The 14,751-nt window shown below is 37.6% G+C and overlaps 1 protein-coding gene across 3 annotated transcripts in view; it reads right to left on the bottom strand.

Moving 5' to 3' along the window:
• LOC104598950 (zinc finger (CCCH type) helicase family protein) overlaps positions 1-14,751 on the bottom strand; it is a 47,764-nt gene that overhangs the window by 11,130 nt on the left and 21,883 nt on the right. For all 3 annotated transcript variants that reach the window (XM_010261258.3, XM_010261259.3, XM_088902238.1), the window contains 2 exons: positions 3,665-3,811; positions 3,404-3,584 (listed from right to left, as the gene is read on the bottom strand). In XM_010261258.3, the coding sequence (XP_010259560.1) occupies positions 3,404-3,584; positions 3,665-3,811 (328 nt within the window). The remainder of the gene's footprint in view (positions 1-3,403; positions 3,585-3,664; positions 3,812-14,751) is intronic.

The following is a 14,751-nucleotide window of genomic DNA, read 5'->3' as shown; positions in this document are numbered from 1 at the left end:
GAATTGAACACCAAGGGTATTTTTGCCATTTTATAATTTTTCTGTAGGATCCAATAAAAGGGTTTGACTGTCTAGTTATAGTTTGCTTAATTTGGACTGAATTGAACACCAAGGGTATTTTTGCCATTTTATAATTTTTCTTTAGGGTCCAATAATAGGGTTTGATTGTCTAGTTATAGTTTGTTTATGTTTAAAATTTCAGAGTCATTGCATAAGATTAGAGTTATTGAGTCTTCTTTTAACTGAAATAGGATATGACAGCTTAGTTGAGTCCTACTAGGATTATTGAGTCTAACAATTTGACTACTAATACTATTATGAGTCTAGCAGTTTGACTCATAGGATTATTATGAGTTTAGAGTCTATAAATATGTATGGACGTTTTACACAAAGGCAATGAATTATATTGAGTTTTCTTCAGCTTATGCTAGCTATGGTGAGTGATTCCCATGCCCTAGAGTGATTCTAGGCACCCTGTGAGTGATTCCAGGTATTTTCTCTCTTCTTTCTCTCCCTATTTTCTCTCTTATTCCTTCAAGAAGTCATTACAGCCATCAACCGCCAACAAGCTCTGATCAAGAAGACCATTCAACATTCTCTAAGGACTAGAACTGAGCTGGTCCTACATCACCACCTCTCAGGGCTGCTTGGCAGTTGTACATACTCATGTTTTTCTTAATCAAGGAAGTTTTAAGTTACCAAAAAAAAAACATAACTTAGCATCAGGTAGTGAGGTTGTAATAAACTAAGGGGGTGTTTGAAGCAGTAGGATTGCATTCCCATTTAGGCTTCCACATTAAGTGCCATGTAGGCACTTTAACTTTTCTGTACTGGAATCATGTTTGGTTGGGTATTGCACCACCCTTTACATTCAGTTATGTGCATGGAGGTGCTGGAGGAAACACCTTTTTGACATTTCCTCCAACATGGGGGCATATCCACTTCAGGTGCCCTATGTGATGCCTAGTGACACTTGTGTGTTTGAAACTACAATAAATAAATGTCCAATGTCCATTTAGTTATGTGCAAAACACCTTACTTTCCTGATTTCCAATGCTATAGATCAAGTGCAAACGTTGAGACTTCAACCATCTAAGTTCCAGAAAGGAGAGGGAAACCAAGCATCAGAATTTAACCAACATGAACACTCGTTGGTGAGTAAATTTTCTTTTGTATCATTTAAAATGTCCCTAATTTCCCTAATATTTCCACGACATATTTCCATTTCCATGGGTAGCGACACAAAATTTTACTGGAATCGACATTTCCCCAATGAACACTACCAGACCTACATGGAGTACAAGAGATAGCATCCACAACACATTTCCATTTTCACTTCCATGGGTAGCAACATGAAATTTTACTAGAATTGACATATTCCCTAGTGAACACTACCAGTACTATGTGGAGTACAAGAGATGGTATTATAACATAAGTTGGTGACAATATTGTAGGTATGTGAAGTAACAAGTTATTGTCCACCTAACTTGCATGATTACAACTTTGAGCTAGCTCAATATTCATTTCAAACATGAAGTTAAATAATAGTTTTTGTTTCTGTAGTAGATTATTTGGATGATCTATTACAACCATTCACATTTTCTATGAGTTTAAATTTTGCTTTAACTAATTCTATCATGAAATTCTAAAGTTTAAGGTTTACAGGGCAACTTCAGAACACATTCTTTTGTCTATAACCTTAGTTTCTTAGTTTTGTTTAATAATTTGGAACAAGATAATAATTTAAAAAAGTGTGCCTATGCTTCTTTTGTCATTTCATAAAATATCATTCTATATTTTGCATATTTTACAATGTTTCCACCATGTCTATAATTTTTACAATATTTCTGACATTTCCGACATGTTTCTTATATTTGGATGACCGACATCAACATTTTAAACCTTTTGTATACATGTCCTCCCTTTTGAATTAAGTTAGGATTCTCTTTGAGAATACTTGTTTTGTGCTGCCCTTCAGCTTGTAAAACACATCCATCCCCATCTAACATGACAAGTGACAGACCACAGGTTGGAGAGAAAAAGAACATGAATTAATCAATCTGAAGACAGAAACAACAATGCTATCATCAAGGAGAAAAAAAAAAGGATATAAGGATCTGGAGGTATAGACATTAGGATGGGGTGGTGCCACCACCAGACAAGGCATACTTGCACAGATAGTTCTCTTTCCCATTCACACCCCCAAGAAAAAGACGAAAACAAAAGAAAGAAGAAACCATTTTCACTAAACAGACGACAATGATGGATGGTATAACTTTATTGAATGCTTTAGTTACACTAAAATGCATAGTAAATGAAATCCATTGGCACAGCATGCATCCTATGTGGGTCGATTAAACAGTATATCCAAACCATCAATCACCATATCTAACATCATGCTGAGTGCTTGCAGGTTAAATCTCCAGAAGATCCAATTCATGTATCCTAGAATCCATTTTGTTTCAAGTGTCATGTGCTGATTTCTTTCTAATAAAGCCAGAAAGGTGGCCATATTATCCACTTTTAGTTCATAACCCATCCCTCCCAGCTTAAGCAATACATTTACATAGCCACAGTTTAACAAAGAATGTCTTCAAAAACATTTTTTTTTTTGAAGGATGTCTACTAACTATAAACCAAATTACAGTGCTTGATACATTGAATCCAGACAATCACTGGAAACCCATTGACACAATGGGAGAAATGAAAAAAGTGCATTATCAAGGTAAAAGTTCTTCATCATAGAGAATTTGTATAATAGAATTTGTGAAAAGAAATGTATATGCTTGGCATAATAGAGAAATGACAAGTTTCTACAAGGCAAATTTTGTGGCTCAATACATTCTGATTTGTCTCCCAATCATATAGGGAGAAAGGTCCAAGTCCAATTATAATCACATTTTTCAGTGCCCAGATACCTTCTCTTGAGTGGAAAATAGCTAGGCACCAAAAGTTATCTAGAATAGATCGTCTGTGGGATCTTGGGATCTTATTGAAAAAGAAAAAGAAAAACCATAAGACTACAATTGGAAACTTATTAAAAAAAAACTCTACATAGAGGAAGGGTAATGCACAAGTCAGGATGGAAAAGATGCTATCATCCTGCATGCAAGTTATAGGTGGCAGGAAAGTAGGATCTGCAGCTCAATGACTAAATCAAGGATGTTTTATGTAATCGAATAATAGGAAGCACCCAAACGACATGGCTTCTTGGACATTTCTCCAATATTACTTAACATTGTTGATTATAGACCAAATTCTAGGATAATCCAATTGAGCCAATTTCCAGCCAAACAGATAATCGTGTGTTGATAAATTGCATGATAGACCTTTTGTAATTTAACAAGCATGAGATGAGAACTTTCAAGAGAATCAGATTTGCATTTAAGAAATGATATCAGACCTTTAGGATCACTAATGGCTTTAGATTCAGCACAACAAATCTGAAGGACCTGTTGCCTTAATGGTAATCTTAATATAGCTGGGAGTTCATGCTCATTCAACTTATTGAAAAATGATCGAGTAACCAATCGATAAATCTGGCCATCACAAGTCCTACCTGTTCTCCCCTTGCGCTGCTCAGCCTACAGCCAATATTTGAAAAGAAATTAATTGTGCATTACTAGAAAACTCTGAAATCAAAGCATAAGATTATCCTCATCACCTGAGATTTAGACACCCAAACAAGTTCTGCTGATTCCTTTTTCCTGTTATTATCCCAAAAGACTTGTAAAGATCGGCATGAATCAATAACAAATGCTACTCCGGGTATTGTGACTGATGATTCTGCAATATTTGTGGCCAATATAACCTATGAAAATCCAAAATAAACACATTAGAGAGGACTTTAGCTTCAATTAGTGATACAATGACGGAAAGTCAACTAAGATGGCTTGGTCATCTATATAGATGACCAATAACTATAACATTAAGAAAATTGATGCAAGTTAGAAGGCTCATGATGAGAATGCTCATAAAGAACAAGGGGAAGACCCAAAAAAATGTGGTCTAAAGCGATAAATAATCATTTGAAGCTTGTAGTTTGACAAAAAAAAAATGTTTCTTAATAGAACATAATGGTGGTACAGGATTTATGAAGCCAACTCCAAGTAGTTGGGATTAAGGTTGGTTTGAGTTGAGTTGAATATAATTTATGCAAACCCAAGAATTTATAGAACTCTATTATATTATTAAGATTTGCAAAATTTCCCGAGCAATTTACATAATCTGAAACACTCCCAACTATTTATCTGAAAGGGAAAAAGAACAGTAAAAAGCCACCAATACGAGTAAAACTAGCTTAACAGCCATGTATTGGAGACAGCAACATGAGATGTCAGATATCCAACTAAAAAGCTTTACAAGGAAACAATATCAGATATAATCCAAGCATCACCTTATCTTTTTGATGAATAACGAGTGAATTTATTAATAGATTAAAACCATAAAAGATACACAGAGAAAGTTCCCAAGTTGAGGCACGATATGCAGCCTCAGATTAAAGCAAAAAAAAAAAATTACAGTTTAGCCCAAAATATCCGATTCCTATGCACCCCTTGAAGTGGACTGACATGTTTGTAGTTAGCCATTTGAATCTTCGTAAAGCCCCTTTATAGGACCAGACTGCTGTTTCCGGTTCTTTTAACCACTGGATCACCAACTTGGAATCACCTTCAATTAACAACTATTCACAATTCAGTTCCTTGGCAAATTCAGCTCCTTGTAACGCTGCTTTAATTTCTGCATTGACTGAGTCCCCCACTCCTATAGGACCAGAGTATAAAGCAATGATTAGCCCCTCTGTATTTCTAAACACTCCCCCAACACCAGAAGGACCCAGATTGCCAAAACTGCTGCCATCAAAGTTGAGCTTAATGATACCCTCTTGAGGAGGTTCCCATTCTGGTGACGGTTTAGGTCTTGTACTAGAGCTTTTGGCAACCGCTTCCCAATTTCTCCATAAATCATCAAAGGAGAATGGAGAGAGTAATCCTAGGGTCTATACCCAATTAATGGCTCTATTAATTAAGCAATCCCATTCAATGATCTCGTTCCTCTCCTCATCAAAGATCCTGACATTTCTTGCTTCCCAAACAGTCCAAACCAATGCAGCCCTAGCACACCTCCACAAGACTTTAACTCTTTTCTTAGGCCACACCTGAAGGTTGTAGGCTCAAATAGATTGCTAACCTGCATTCGCATTGTCCACCTGCATCCAAAGAGATTAAGAAGCTTTTCCTAGAGACCTACAACAAAGGGACAAGATATTAGTAAATGGTAACAACTTTCTCCACTTGCTTTGCAGAGGACACACCAGTTAGTTGGGAGAAATACTGAGACAAGGTCTTCTTCTTTGTAGGTTGTCCAAGGTGTTTAGTTTTTCAAGAGAGGCCTCCCAACAAAGGGCTCCAACTTTAGGGGGAACAGGTTTAGACCAGACCTCTTTACAAGGGAAAGGCTGAGAGCTAGGGACAAAGCATAAGGAAGAGAAAAAGGAGGCGCATGAGAATGTGCCCAAAGGATTAGGAAACCAAATATGAGCATCCGGTTTAGAAGGGTCCAAACAGATAGGATCAAGCAAACAAAGTAACTATGCTGTCTGGCCAAGCTCAGAATCTCTTAAATCTCTCCTGAAACCCAAATCCCAACTGAAACCAAATGACAAAGAGAATGATACAAATCTTTGAACAGATTCATTTTTAAAGTGAGAGAGGGAATACAAAGGCGAAAAAAGATCCTTGAGGGTTGAATTTCCGATCCATAAGTCCTCCCAAAAAAGAACCCTATCCCTAGTGCATACATCATACCTGATTAAGTTTAAGAATTGTGGAAGAACGCCATAGATTGCCTTCTAAGGATAGTTCAACGTAGCCCTCTAAGAAATGCCAGCATCCCAACCATTGCCTTCTGCTCCATGAATACTCTCTACAACTTTGTGCCAAAGTCTTTCCTCCTCCAAAGGCCATCTCCAAAGCCACTTACCCAAAAGGGCTGAGTTTTTCTTCCCTAGGTTACCCAATCCTAGACCCCCTTGCTCCTTTTTCTTGCATACTAATTCCCATCTTACCAAATGATCCTTCCTTCCCTCTCCAGGCTCCCACAAAATATCCCTCATCAGTTTCTCTACTTTCATTACCTCCCTTTGCAGCATCCTAATTACGGAAAGTAAGTAAATTGGGAGATCCCCTAAGGTGGATTGAATTAAAGTAATTCAACCCCCCAAGATCATATAATTTCTTTTCCAGGCCGCCAGTTTCTTAGCACACCTTTCCACCACGGGATTCCAAAAGCTTCCTTCCCCAGGATCGGCTCCTAATGGTAACCCCAGGTATCTCAAAGGCCAACTAGATGTCAAGCAACCTAACGCCTCAGCTACCTCACCCAATTCCTCCTCCTTTAAATTCAGCCCCACTATACAACTCTTTTGGAAGTTGATTTTTAGCTTTGACACAACCTCAAACAACTTTATCACCCCTTTCAAATTCTTCGCTATTTGAGGGTCCCTAGTCTCACAAAAGAGGATAGTGTCGTTTGCAAACTGTAGGTGTGTAACAATAATGCCCTCTCTTCCAACCCTCCATCCTCTAATCAGATTCAACCTATCCACTCTCAATATAAGTCTACTAAAAACATTTGCTAACAAGGTAAAGAGGAAGGGAGAGAGGGGATCCCCTTGTCTCAATCCTCTAGTAGCTAGAAAGAAATCTCTAACCACCCCATTAACCAACATAGAATAATGAGCAGTGGTCAAACAGCCTTCAATTCAACCACACCACCTATCTCCAAACCCAAAATTCCTCAAAACTTCCATCAAGAATGACCAATCTACTAGATCGTACGCTTTCTCTAGATCTAATTTACAAACAAATCCTTTCTTCCCCCTTCTCTTGAAGTCTTCCACACATTCATTAGCTATTAGGACTTGATCATTGATTTGTCTACCTTGAATGAAAGCCCCTTGCAATTGACTTATTAAGGAGGGAAAAACTATTTTTAACTTCAAGGAAATTACTTTGGCAACTATCTTGTAGATAATAGTAACCAAACTGATGGGTTTTAAATCTCTTGGCTGAATAGCATCTCCCTTCTTAGGTATCAAGGCTAAGAAGGTGGAGTTAATCCCTAGGCTAATAGATTGCTCCTCAGCAAACTCCTCAAAGACTGCCCATAAATCTGACTTGATGATATCCCAACAGCCTTGATAAAAATACATAATGAAACCATCTGGCCCCTTTTTTCTTCCAACTCAAAATCCCTTTTCGTCCAGTGTGCCATTTCAAGCTTCAAGCTTGGCCAATCTAATCCTACCAGGCTAAAACTAGTGCCCTCCTGTCTCTTATATACTTCTTTAAAGTGATTTACGAAACAATTGGCAATACCCTCGTAGTCAGACATCAGCACTCCATTGACTTCTAGTTTCTCCACAAAATTCTTTCGCCTTCTACCATTAGCTAGTGCATGAAAAAAATTAGTATTGCCATCCCCTTCTTTAACCCATTGATGTCTTGATTTTTGTCTCCAACAAATTTCTTCTCTGAATAGAATTTCTTCCAACTCCTTCTTCAGTGACCATCTTAGACTCCTGTCTTCCTCTAATAATACACCCAGACCTTCCTTGTTATCAAGAAGCTCAATTTGGGATATCACATTTAATTTCCTATCCTCTACTCTCCCAAAATGCTCTTTGTTCCACTCCTTGACTTTGATTTTCAGACTTTTTAATTTCCTGTGGAAAGTTACTCCTTTCCCTTGGACTACTTCCATCTCTTCATTCCACCACTCTTTCACCTTAATAGCAAAGTCCAAGTGAGTTAGCCACATATTTTCAAATCTGAAAGGTCTAGGGCCACTTAGAAAGTCTTTAGTCCCAATGCTGATCAACCAATGATCCAAGGTGACTCTTGGTAAAGCTCTAGCTGACAATCCTGTCCAATGCACTTGGAACAACTTGGAGGATTTTGTTTGGAGCAACTTGGAGGATTTTGTAAGTTAGAAAAATGGTATGTTGAAGAGGAAGTTCCATCAATTCACAATCATCAATAAAATCATTGAATTTACTCATGCTTGTCATGACCAATTGGTTAGGGCTATTTGTCTCATTTCTGAATCTAACCACATTAAAATCACCACCTAAACACCATGGTCCATCCCACAACCCTCTAATGTCATAAAGTTCTTCCCACATTAAACCTCTACCTCTGTATCTATTGGGGCCATAAACATTCGATAGAACCCAAGTAAACCCATCTCCCACACCTTTGAACTTCAGAGAGACTGAGAATCGACCTATTAACTCCTCCAACAGGTCCACCACCTCCTTCCTCCACATTGTAACAATCCCCCTAGAGGCCCCCCACGAGGGCACAAAGGGCCAACCTATCCCTCTAGAGCTCCACACACTTCTCACCCATCTTGTATCTGGGATTTCCAATTTTGTTTCTTGTAGCATTACTATATCTGGACACTCTTTTTTGAGAAGATCCTTTATTACACTTCTTTTCCTAGCACTGCCTAAGCCTCTAACATCCAGCCCAATATCTTCATATCAAAATTCAACTTAATCCCCACACGAATAATCCCTTGCTTTGGACCCTTCCGTCTCTGCCCCCTCGCACTAAATTCAAGATCAGCTGCATCATCAGATTTTAGTTTCTCTCCCTACCTCTATCATTTTTCTCTTCCTTTGATCAGTTGACTCTTTTTTTTCCCTTCTTTTTGGCATAGGCTTTAATATTTTCTACCTCTCTCAACTTTAACCCCATCGCTTGTACAAGATCTATCATCGGTTCCTTTTCCTTTTCATTTGTCCCTTCATCTACCCTCCCATCCCTCTACGAGACATTCTGTACACCCAAACCCCCTGCATTTTCTTCAGTTATAGCCTCCTTCCTTTGCAGGTTCTCAAAGTATTCACTCACCAGCCCCCAGATTTTTTCACCAAGTTCCTTCCATTCATTCTCCTCACTCCTTACTCCAGCTTCACCCCTCAAGTCATGCACACCCTGCACACTATCCTTTTTTGGCTCCATAAACAATGGCAAAGACTGAGAAAATTCTGTTACAGGCACAATAGACTCATTAGTGTTCTTAAACTTAAAGACAGGCGTACCTTCTGAGGGGAGCTCTGTAGGAGGGTCCTGATTCTCGAATTAGTATTCAGTCCACAAAAGTCTGTTTCCACTCCTATAGCAAGAGGCCTGGTACTGATCTGGACAAAGGAACTTGACGGCTAAACTTGGTTCACCCAAATTCCCCAGCGGTGTCCCTCCACTCTACAGAGAAGGTAAGTTATTAGCCATTAACAAAACATCTTGCACCTGCTCAGTCTCTGGGATCACTTTGAAGTATGTTGGATGGTCTTCAATACCTTTGCCGATAGCAATTTCTTCTCTCCTACCTCCTTCCATCGAAGCCGAAAAAAAAAAGGTAAGTCGAGCTCGTTAGGTTCTTTGAACAGTCTTCTTCATCAGACTCCTAAAACAGTTGTTATATGTCAAAGCTTTCATCCTTGTGAAACACCGTTTCTTACTAGGCAAACACTTCCAGTGCTTGAAGTCTCTACATCTTCAAAGTCTGAACCTTCATCGCCCGATGAGAAAATGTCTTCCTCCTCAATAGATTTATCGGCAGAGCATTTTCTACTCCTTGGATTATGGCGTTCTGGAGATTGCACCATTTTCACTGTAACAAGTCTACAACTTAAGCTTGTTTGCCGCTACAAGACGTTCGCCTGTGCTCTAGGTCGTGGGGAGGATGATGATGGACCAGGGTTAGTTTCCATCGTCGGCCTTACTAAAGCCCCCACGTGACTACTTTAAAGATCACCTAACCATGCCCCATTAACTAAATTAAGGCCATGTTTGGTTCACTGCTTTGGGCCTCATTTTCTTAATTCTTGCTCATTCTAGGCAAGAATGGGCAAGAATGAATAACATTAGAGTGTTTGGTTACAAAATTCTTGCTCAGGGAAGTACTTTTATGAAAGCACGTTTATGAAAGCACTTTTATGGAAGTACATTTACGAAAGAACTTTTATGAAAGTGTATTTATAAAAGCACTTTTACGCATAGTTGTCAAGGCATCGCCTAGGCAACTAGACGCCCTTGGCTGGGCACCTCGCCCAAACGCCTTGACTTTTAGCAACTTGGCGCCCATCTAAGCGATAAGCGCCTGGCTAGGTGACAAAAAATGACAAGGTGGGCACCTTTTATAATATTATTTATATTGTTGTATCTTATTAATGTATATGTTAGTACATTTTATTATATGCTATATATATATATATCAATTATATTTTGTTTTAATGTTTTACTATTGAAATTTAAAAGATCAAAGGGTTTTGAGAAGAGAAAAAGAAAGAAAGAAAGGGGAAAGTAACAATAGAATAATAAAGTTCTTCTTTCTATTCTCCCACTAATTAAATAAAACAGAAACTCAATCCTTGTTTTTTTTTCTATTTTACTTTCCATCTTGAATATTTATCATATAAAGTTAATAACCTTCTTTAGCTACTAATTATTATGAATTTGCTCTATTAAATAATTATAGTAGTATTATTTTTTAAAATAATGAAATTAATATATGTAAAATATTTTCATCTTTTAGATATGATAATTTGCCACATTTTTAGAGGAAATTTAATGTTCTTAATAATGAGAATTGCTATTTTTCAATTAGCATACATGCTGAATGGTATATCAAACTAGGAAACTAGCCAAATTTCAGTTTATCATATTATAAAATTTTTATCGCCTAGGCGGCCCAGTGTCGCCCAGAATCGCCTAGACGCCTTGAAAACTATGCTTTTACAAAAGTACTTTTATAAAAGTACATTACTAAAGCACTTTTACTAAAGCACTTTTATGGAAGCACTTTTATAAAAGCACTTTCACAAAAGTATTTTTATAAAAGCAATTTTATGGAAGTACTTTTATGAAAGCACTTTTATAAAAGCACTTTTACAAAAGTAATTTTATGAAAGTACTTTTATGGAAGTACTTTTATGAAAGCACTTTTACAAAAGTACTTTTATGAAAGCACTTTTAGGAAAGTACTTTTATAAAAACTCTTTTACAAAAGTACTTTTATAAAAGCATTTTTACAAAAGTACTTTTACAAAACATCTATGCCAATTGGTAAACATTGACTATTGGAGGCCTAGGCTAGCGGTTTGTGAATACCGGCACAATTTTCTATTTTGCTTGAAGAACGAAAATGAGCAACATAGGACACTTGTCAGCCTGAAAAGAATTCATTTTTAGGAAAAAAGCTTCATGGCAATATTTTCTCATTCTGCCTATTTTTACCCATTCTTGTCCATTTTAAAATTTCATCTTGGGTAAGAATGAGAAAGAATGAGAATTGAACCAAACATGGCCTAAGTTACGGCCCATTTGGCCCACAATGACCAGATACATGAAATCCTTAGCCCAACCAAATTTCTAGCCTATGGGCTTCATCCTCTTCAATTTTGGGCCCACTCGAGCTCTCTGATATGTTGACTTGACAATCATCGGCCAATATGGTTTATTTATAAGGCCCAGCAATTCCCCTTCTTTACTCGTTCCTACATGGCCCACTTTACTCACACCCACCTGGTCATCCACTAAAATGTCAAGTTTCTTTTTGCTAAGGTCTTGAGCCACGGCAGGCTTTGTCTTTTGGCGGTTCAGGTTCTTTATTAGTGAAACCTGTAGCCCAAACCCATGCTACCACTTGTCAATACCTTAGCATATGATTTGAATCCCATCTCCCCAATCTTCCCTCCTATTTGTTCCCCTGTTTTATCCTCTGACACCTTTCCAACTTCATTCCCTAAACTTTCCTTATTAAAGTTTTGGCCAAATTTGAATCCACCAATCCAGATAGTCTGCGTAGCCAATCTCCCTCAACCTGTTCATCTTCCTCCCTTCTTCCTTCTCTCCACAGAGAAGCTTCAATGGCTGTTACTAGCCATACAGAATAAAAAACACCGTCAACCATCACCTTAATCATACAAGGAATATCTTCAGGAGAAACATTACTCAAAGAGACAGCTGCTGAACGGAGGTCTCTGCCGAATACACCATCCAACCGAGATTTGCACAAGACAGCAATGGATTCAAACACCTCTTTTGTCCAGAAATGAAACGGAAGTCCCACAATCCGAACTATTACCTTGTCTTGGACATTCAAGTCTTCGAAATTGAATAGAGGGGTCCACTTAGATATAGTCACCATTCCTGCTTCCAGATGTAAGCATGGAGCATGTAGTTCAAATTCCTCCCCTTCTAGCTTTAGCAGGGCTTTGCTTTTCTCAAAGGGAGTTATAATAATAGTGCACTTTAAGTTTAATTTCTTCAGTAACTCATAACCAACCTTCTTCCAATCAGTCAATGGAGCTGTAGAAAATACTATGAATTTTTTCTCCCAATCTGACTTGGTATATGTTTGGTTCTGTGGGCGTTTATTGAAAAAATGCTGCCACATCAGCACCACATAGGCGTTGGTGTTTATTGCATATGAAACCACTGTTTGGTTTCATCGTTTATCAAATAAACACTAGAAAACTGAAACGCTTTGATTTATGTGCATGGGGCATTTGGGGAAACGTCAAATTCATGTTTCCCCCAATGCCTGGGCATTTCTTGAAATGAAATGCTGATGTGGCACACTTTATCTGAGGTGGAAAGCAACTTTATGGGGTGTTACTTGAAATGCCCATAAAATGTCCAACCAAATAGAAAAAGCAAAAAATGTTTAAAGTAGCATTTTTCAGATAAACGTTTATCTAAAAAAATGCCTCTCGGAAAACTCCCACAGAACCAAACATACACGTAGTAGTCCTGAGGATTAACCTACAATCCTTAGCAGTTTGTCCCACAGCAATCATCCCTTCTGCCTCTTTGAAAGGCACCTGCTCCTTCCTCCTTGCAGAGACTACGCTGGGATCAAGTTTCTCTGGTGTCTCAGAAGTTTCTTCTCTAATAAATTGCAGATTTTCTCCCCTGACAGAGAAAGTCTTCAAAACCTCTGATACCTCTTCCCAACCAGTCATTTGTTTTCCTTCTGGGAAACAGACCATTTGCCTGCCTGTATTCCCAAAAAATTCCACTAGCACCACAAACCTTCCTTTAGCATTCTTCCTCCTTTCTGCTACATATCTCCTACCACAGCCTTCTATTGATCCTTTACATTCCAGCTTCAAACTCAGTTGAGTGGCTTCTTCCAAGAATGTCCTGAACCACACTATCACCTCCTCTCCTACCAGGAATACCATAGCCATTTTCATTTCTCTGATTTTAATGGCCACTTCCCCCTTCACTCTGAAAGTTTCCAAGAGGAACTGTTTTGCTTCAACCTTCAGAACCCTTCTCCATGGTACTGCCTGTACGAACTTACCTTTCTCCATGGCCTCCAATGTCTTAACATGCAATATTAAAAACAGTCTTTCCACATCATCACCATTACAACATTATGGAGTTTCTTTTCAAACAAAACCAATAACTAGTATCCAAGCATCATTTTATCACTAGTGATTAACAGAATCTTCTACCAAAATTTTTAACCAAATAAACCAAAAACAGAAAAACAAAAAGGGTCAAGATTTTACAGGGCTATGTCAGAAATAAAAAATAAAAAATGCAAAAAGGACAAAAGCTTCATTCCGTTATAGGATCCATTATTATTGAAGTTGGCAATAACCTTGTCCAGTAGAACATCAGAAAGTTAAAATCACACTGAGTTGAAATTTCCCCATTTCCCTAGGGGTGAAGTAAAATGTAAACCTCTTGAAATTAAAAATTCCCAATATCTCCCTAATATTTCAAAAGAAAATCGAATCAGAAAATTTTTTAATTTATTGTGGAAAATGTTCAAAATTTTAATATAATATTGGAGAAATTTTACCAAAATCAATTGGAAACTATCATGAGGCATAAAAATACCCAAACCCACAGTTTTATATATAATTGATTTGTTGATCTAGAACTTTGAATTAACAACTCTAATTGGCTTTCTACGAATATTAAGCTCTTTTTAAAAAAATAGCTAAATAATTAATTTTTATAATAAGTGCAGTATTAATTATAAAAAGACCATTACCTTATGTTGGTCCCAGCTATCTGGGGTCTTGGGAGGGGAAGAATGGACACAGTCCAAACCTCTAGCATTTTTCTGCACAAAGTGGCTGGTCTCAGGCTAAAACCCGCATTCTCATGCTTGCCAGCCCTAGATTTTACTATTACACCAAGCAATGGCCCCTAATTGTAGTGTTAATTAATTTTTAATACTATTGCTATAAAATTATGTGGTTTTTAAGAAAAGTCACTTTTCATTCTTCCCCATTATGTTGTAGCATTTTTACTGTTCAGGTGCCCATTATCTTTATTACCAGCTTCTACAATTTATACACATATAAGAAAGAAATATGGCAGAGGTTATAGCTTCAACATTAAGGTATGGTTTTCCTGCTATGATAGTGCTGTTTCCTTCACTATTCATGTTTGGATATTTATGGTTGTAATGTTGTATAACATGAATTGTATGCATTTTGAATTAAATGTTCATGAAAGGCTATCATATTACAGTATATTTCCAATTCATCCTTTACACTTTGTGCCAATTATTTGGTGGTGGATCAATCCCATCTTCCGTTGCAATCAAGCAAAGGCCACTATTACCCAAAAAAGGTTACAACGTCCTGTAGTGCATATAGCTTCAGGTAGAGATAATGTTAGAGTCCACCTGAGAAACAGGCATTCAGGAATGAGA

This window comes from Nelumbo nucifera, chromosome 3, assembly GCF_055504915.1.
Source record: "Nelumbo nucifera cultivar China Antique chromosome 3, China Antique-T2T, whole genome shotgun sequence".
Lineage (NCBI taxonomy): Eukaryota > Viridiplantae > Streptophyta > Magnoliopsida > Proteales > Nelumbonaceae > Nelumbo > Nelumbo nucifera.
This window is presented reverse-complemented; position numbering and strand designations above follow the sequence as displayed.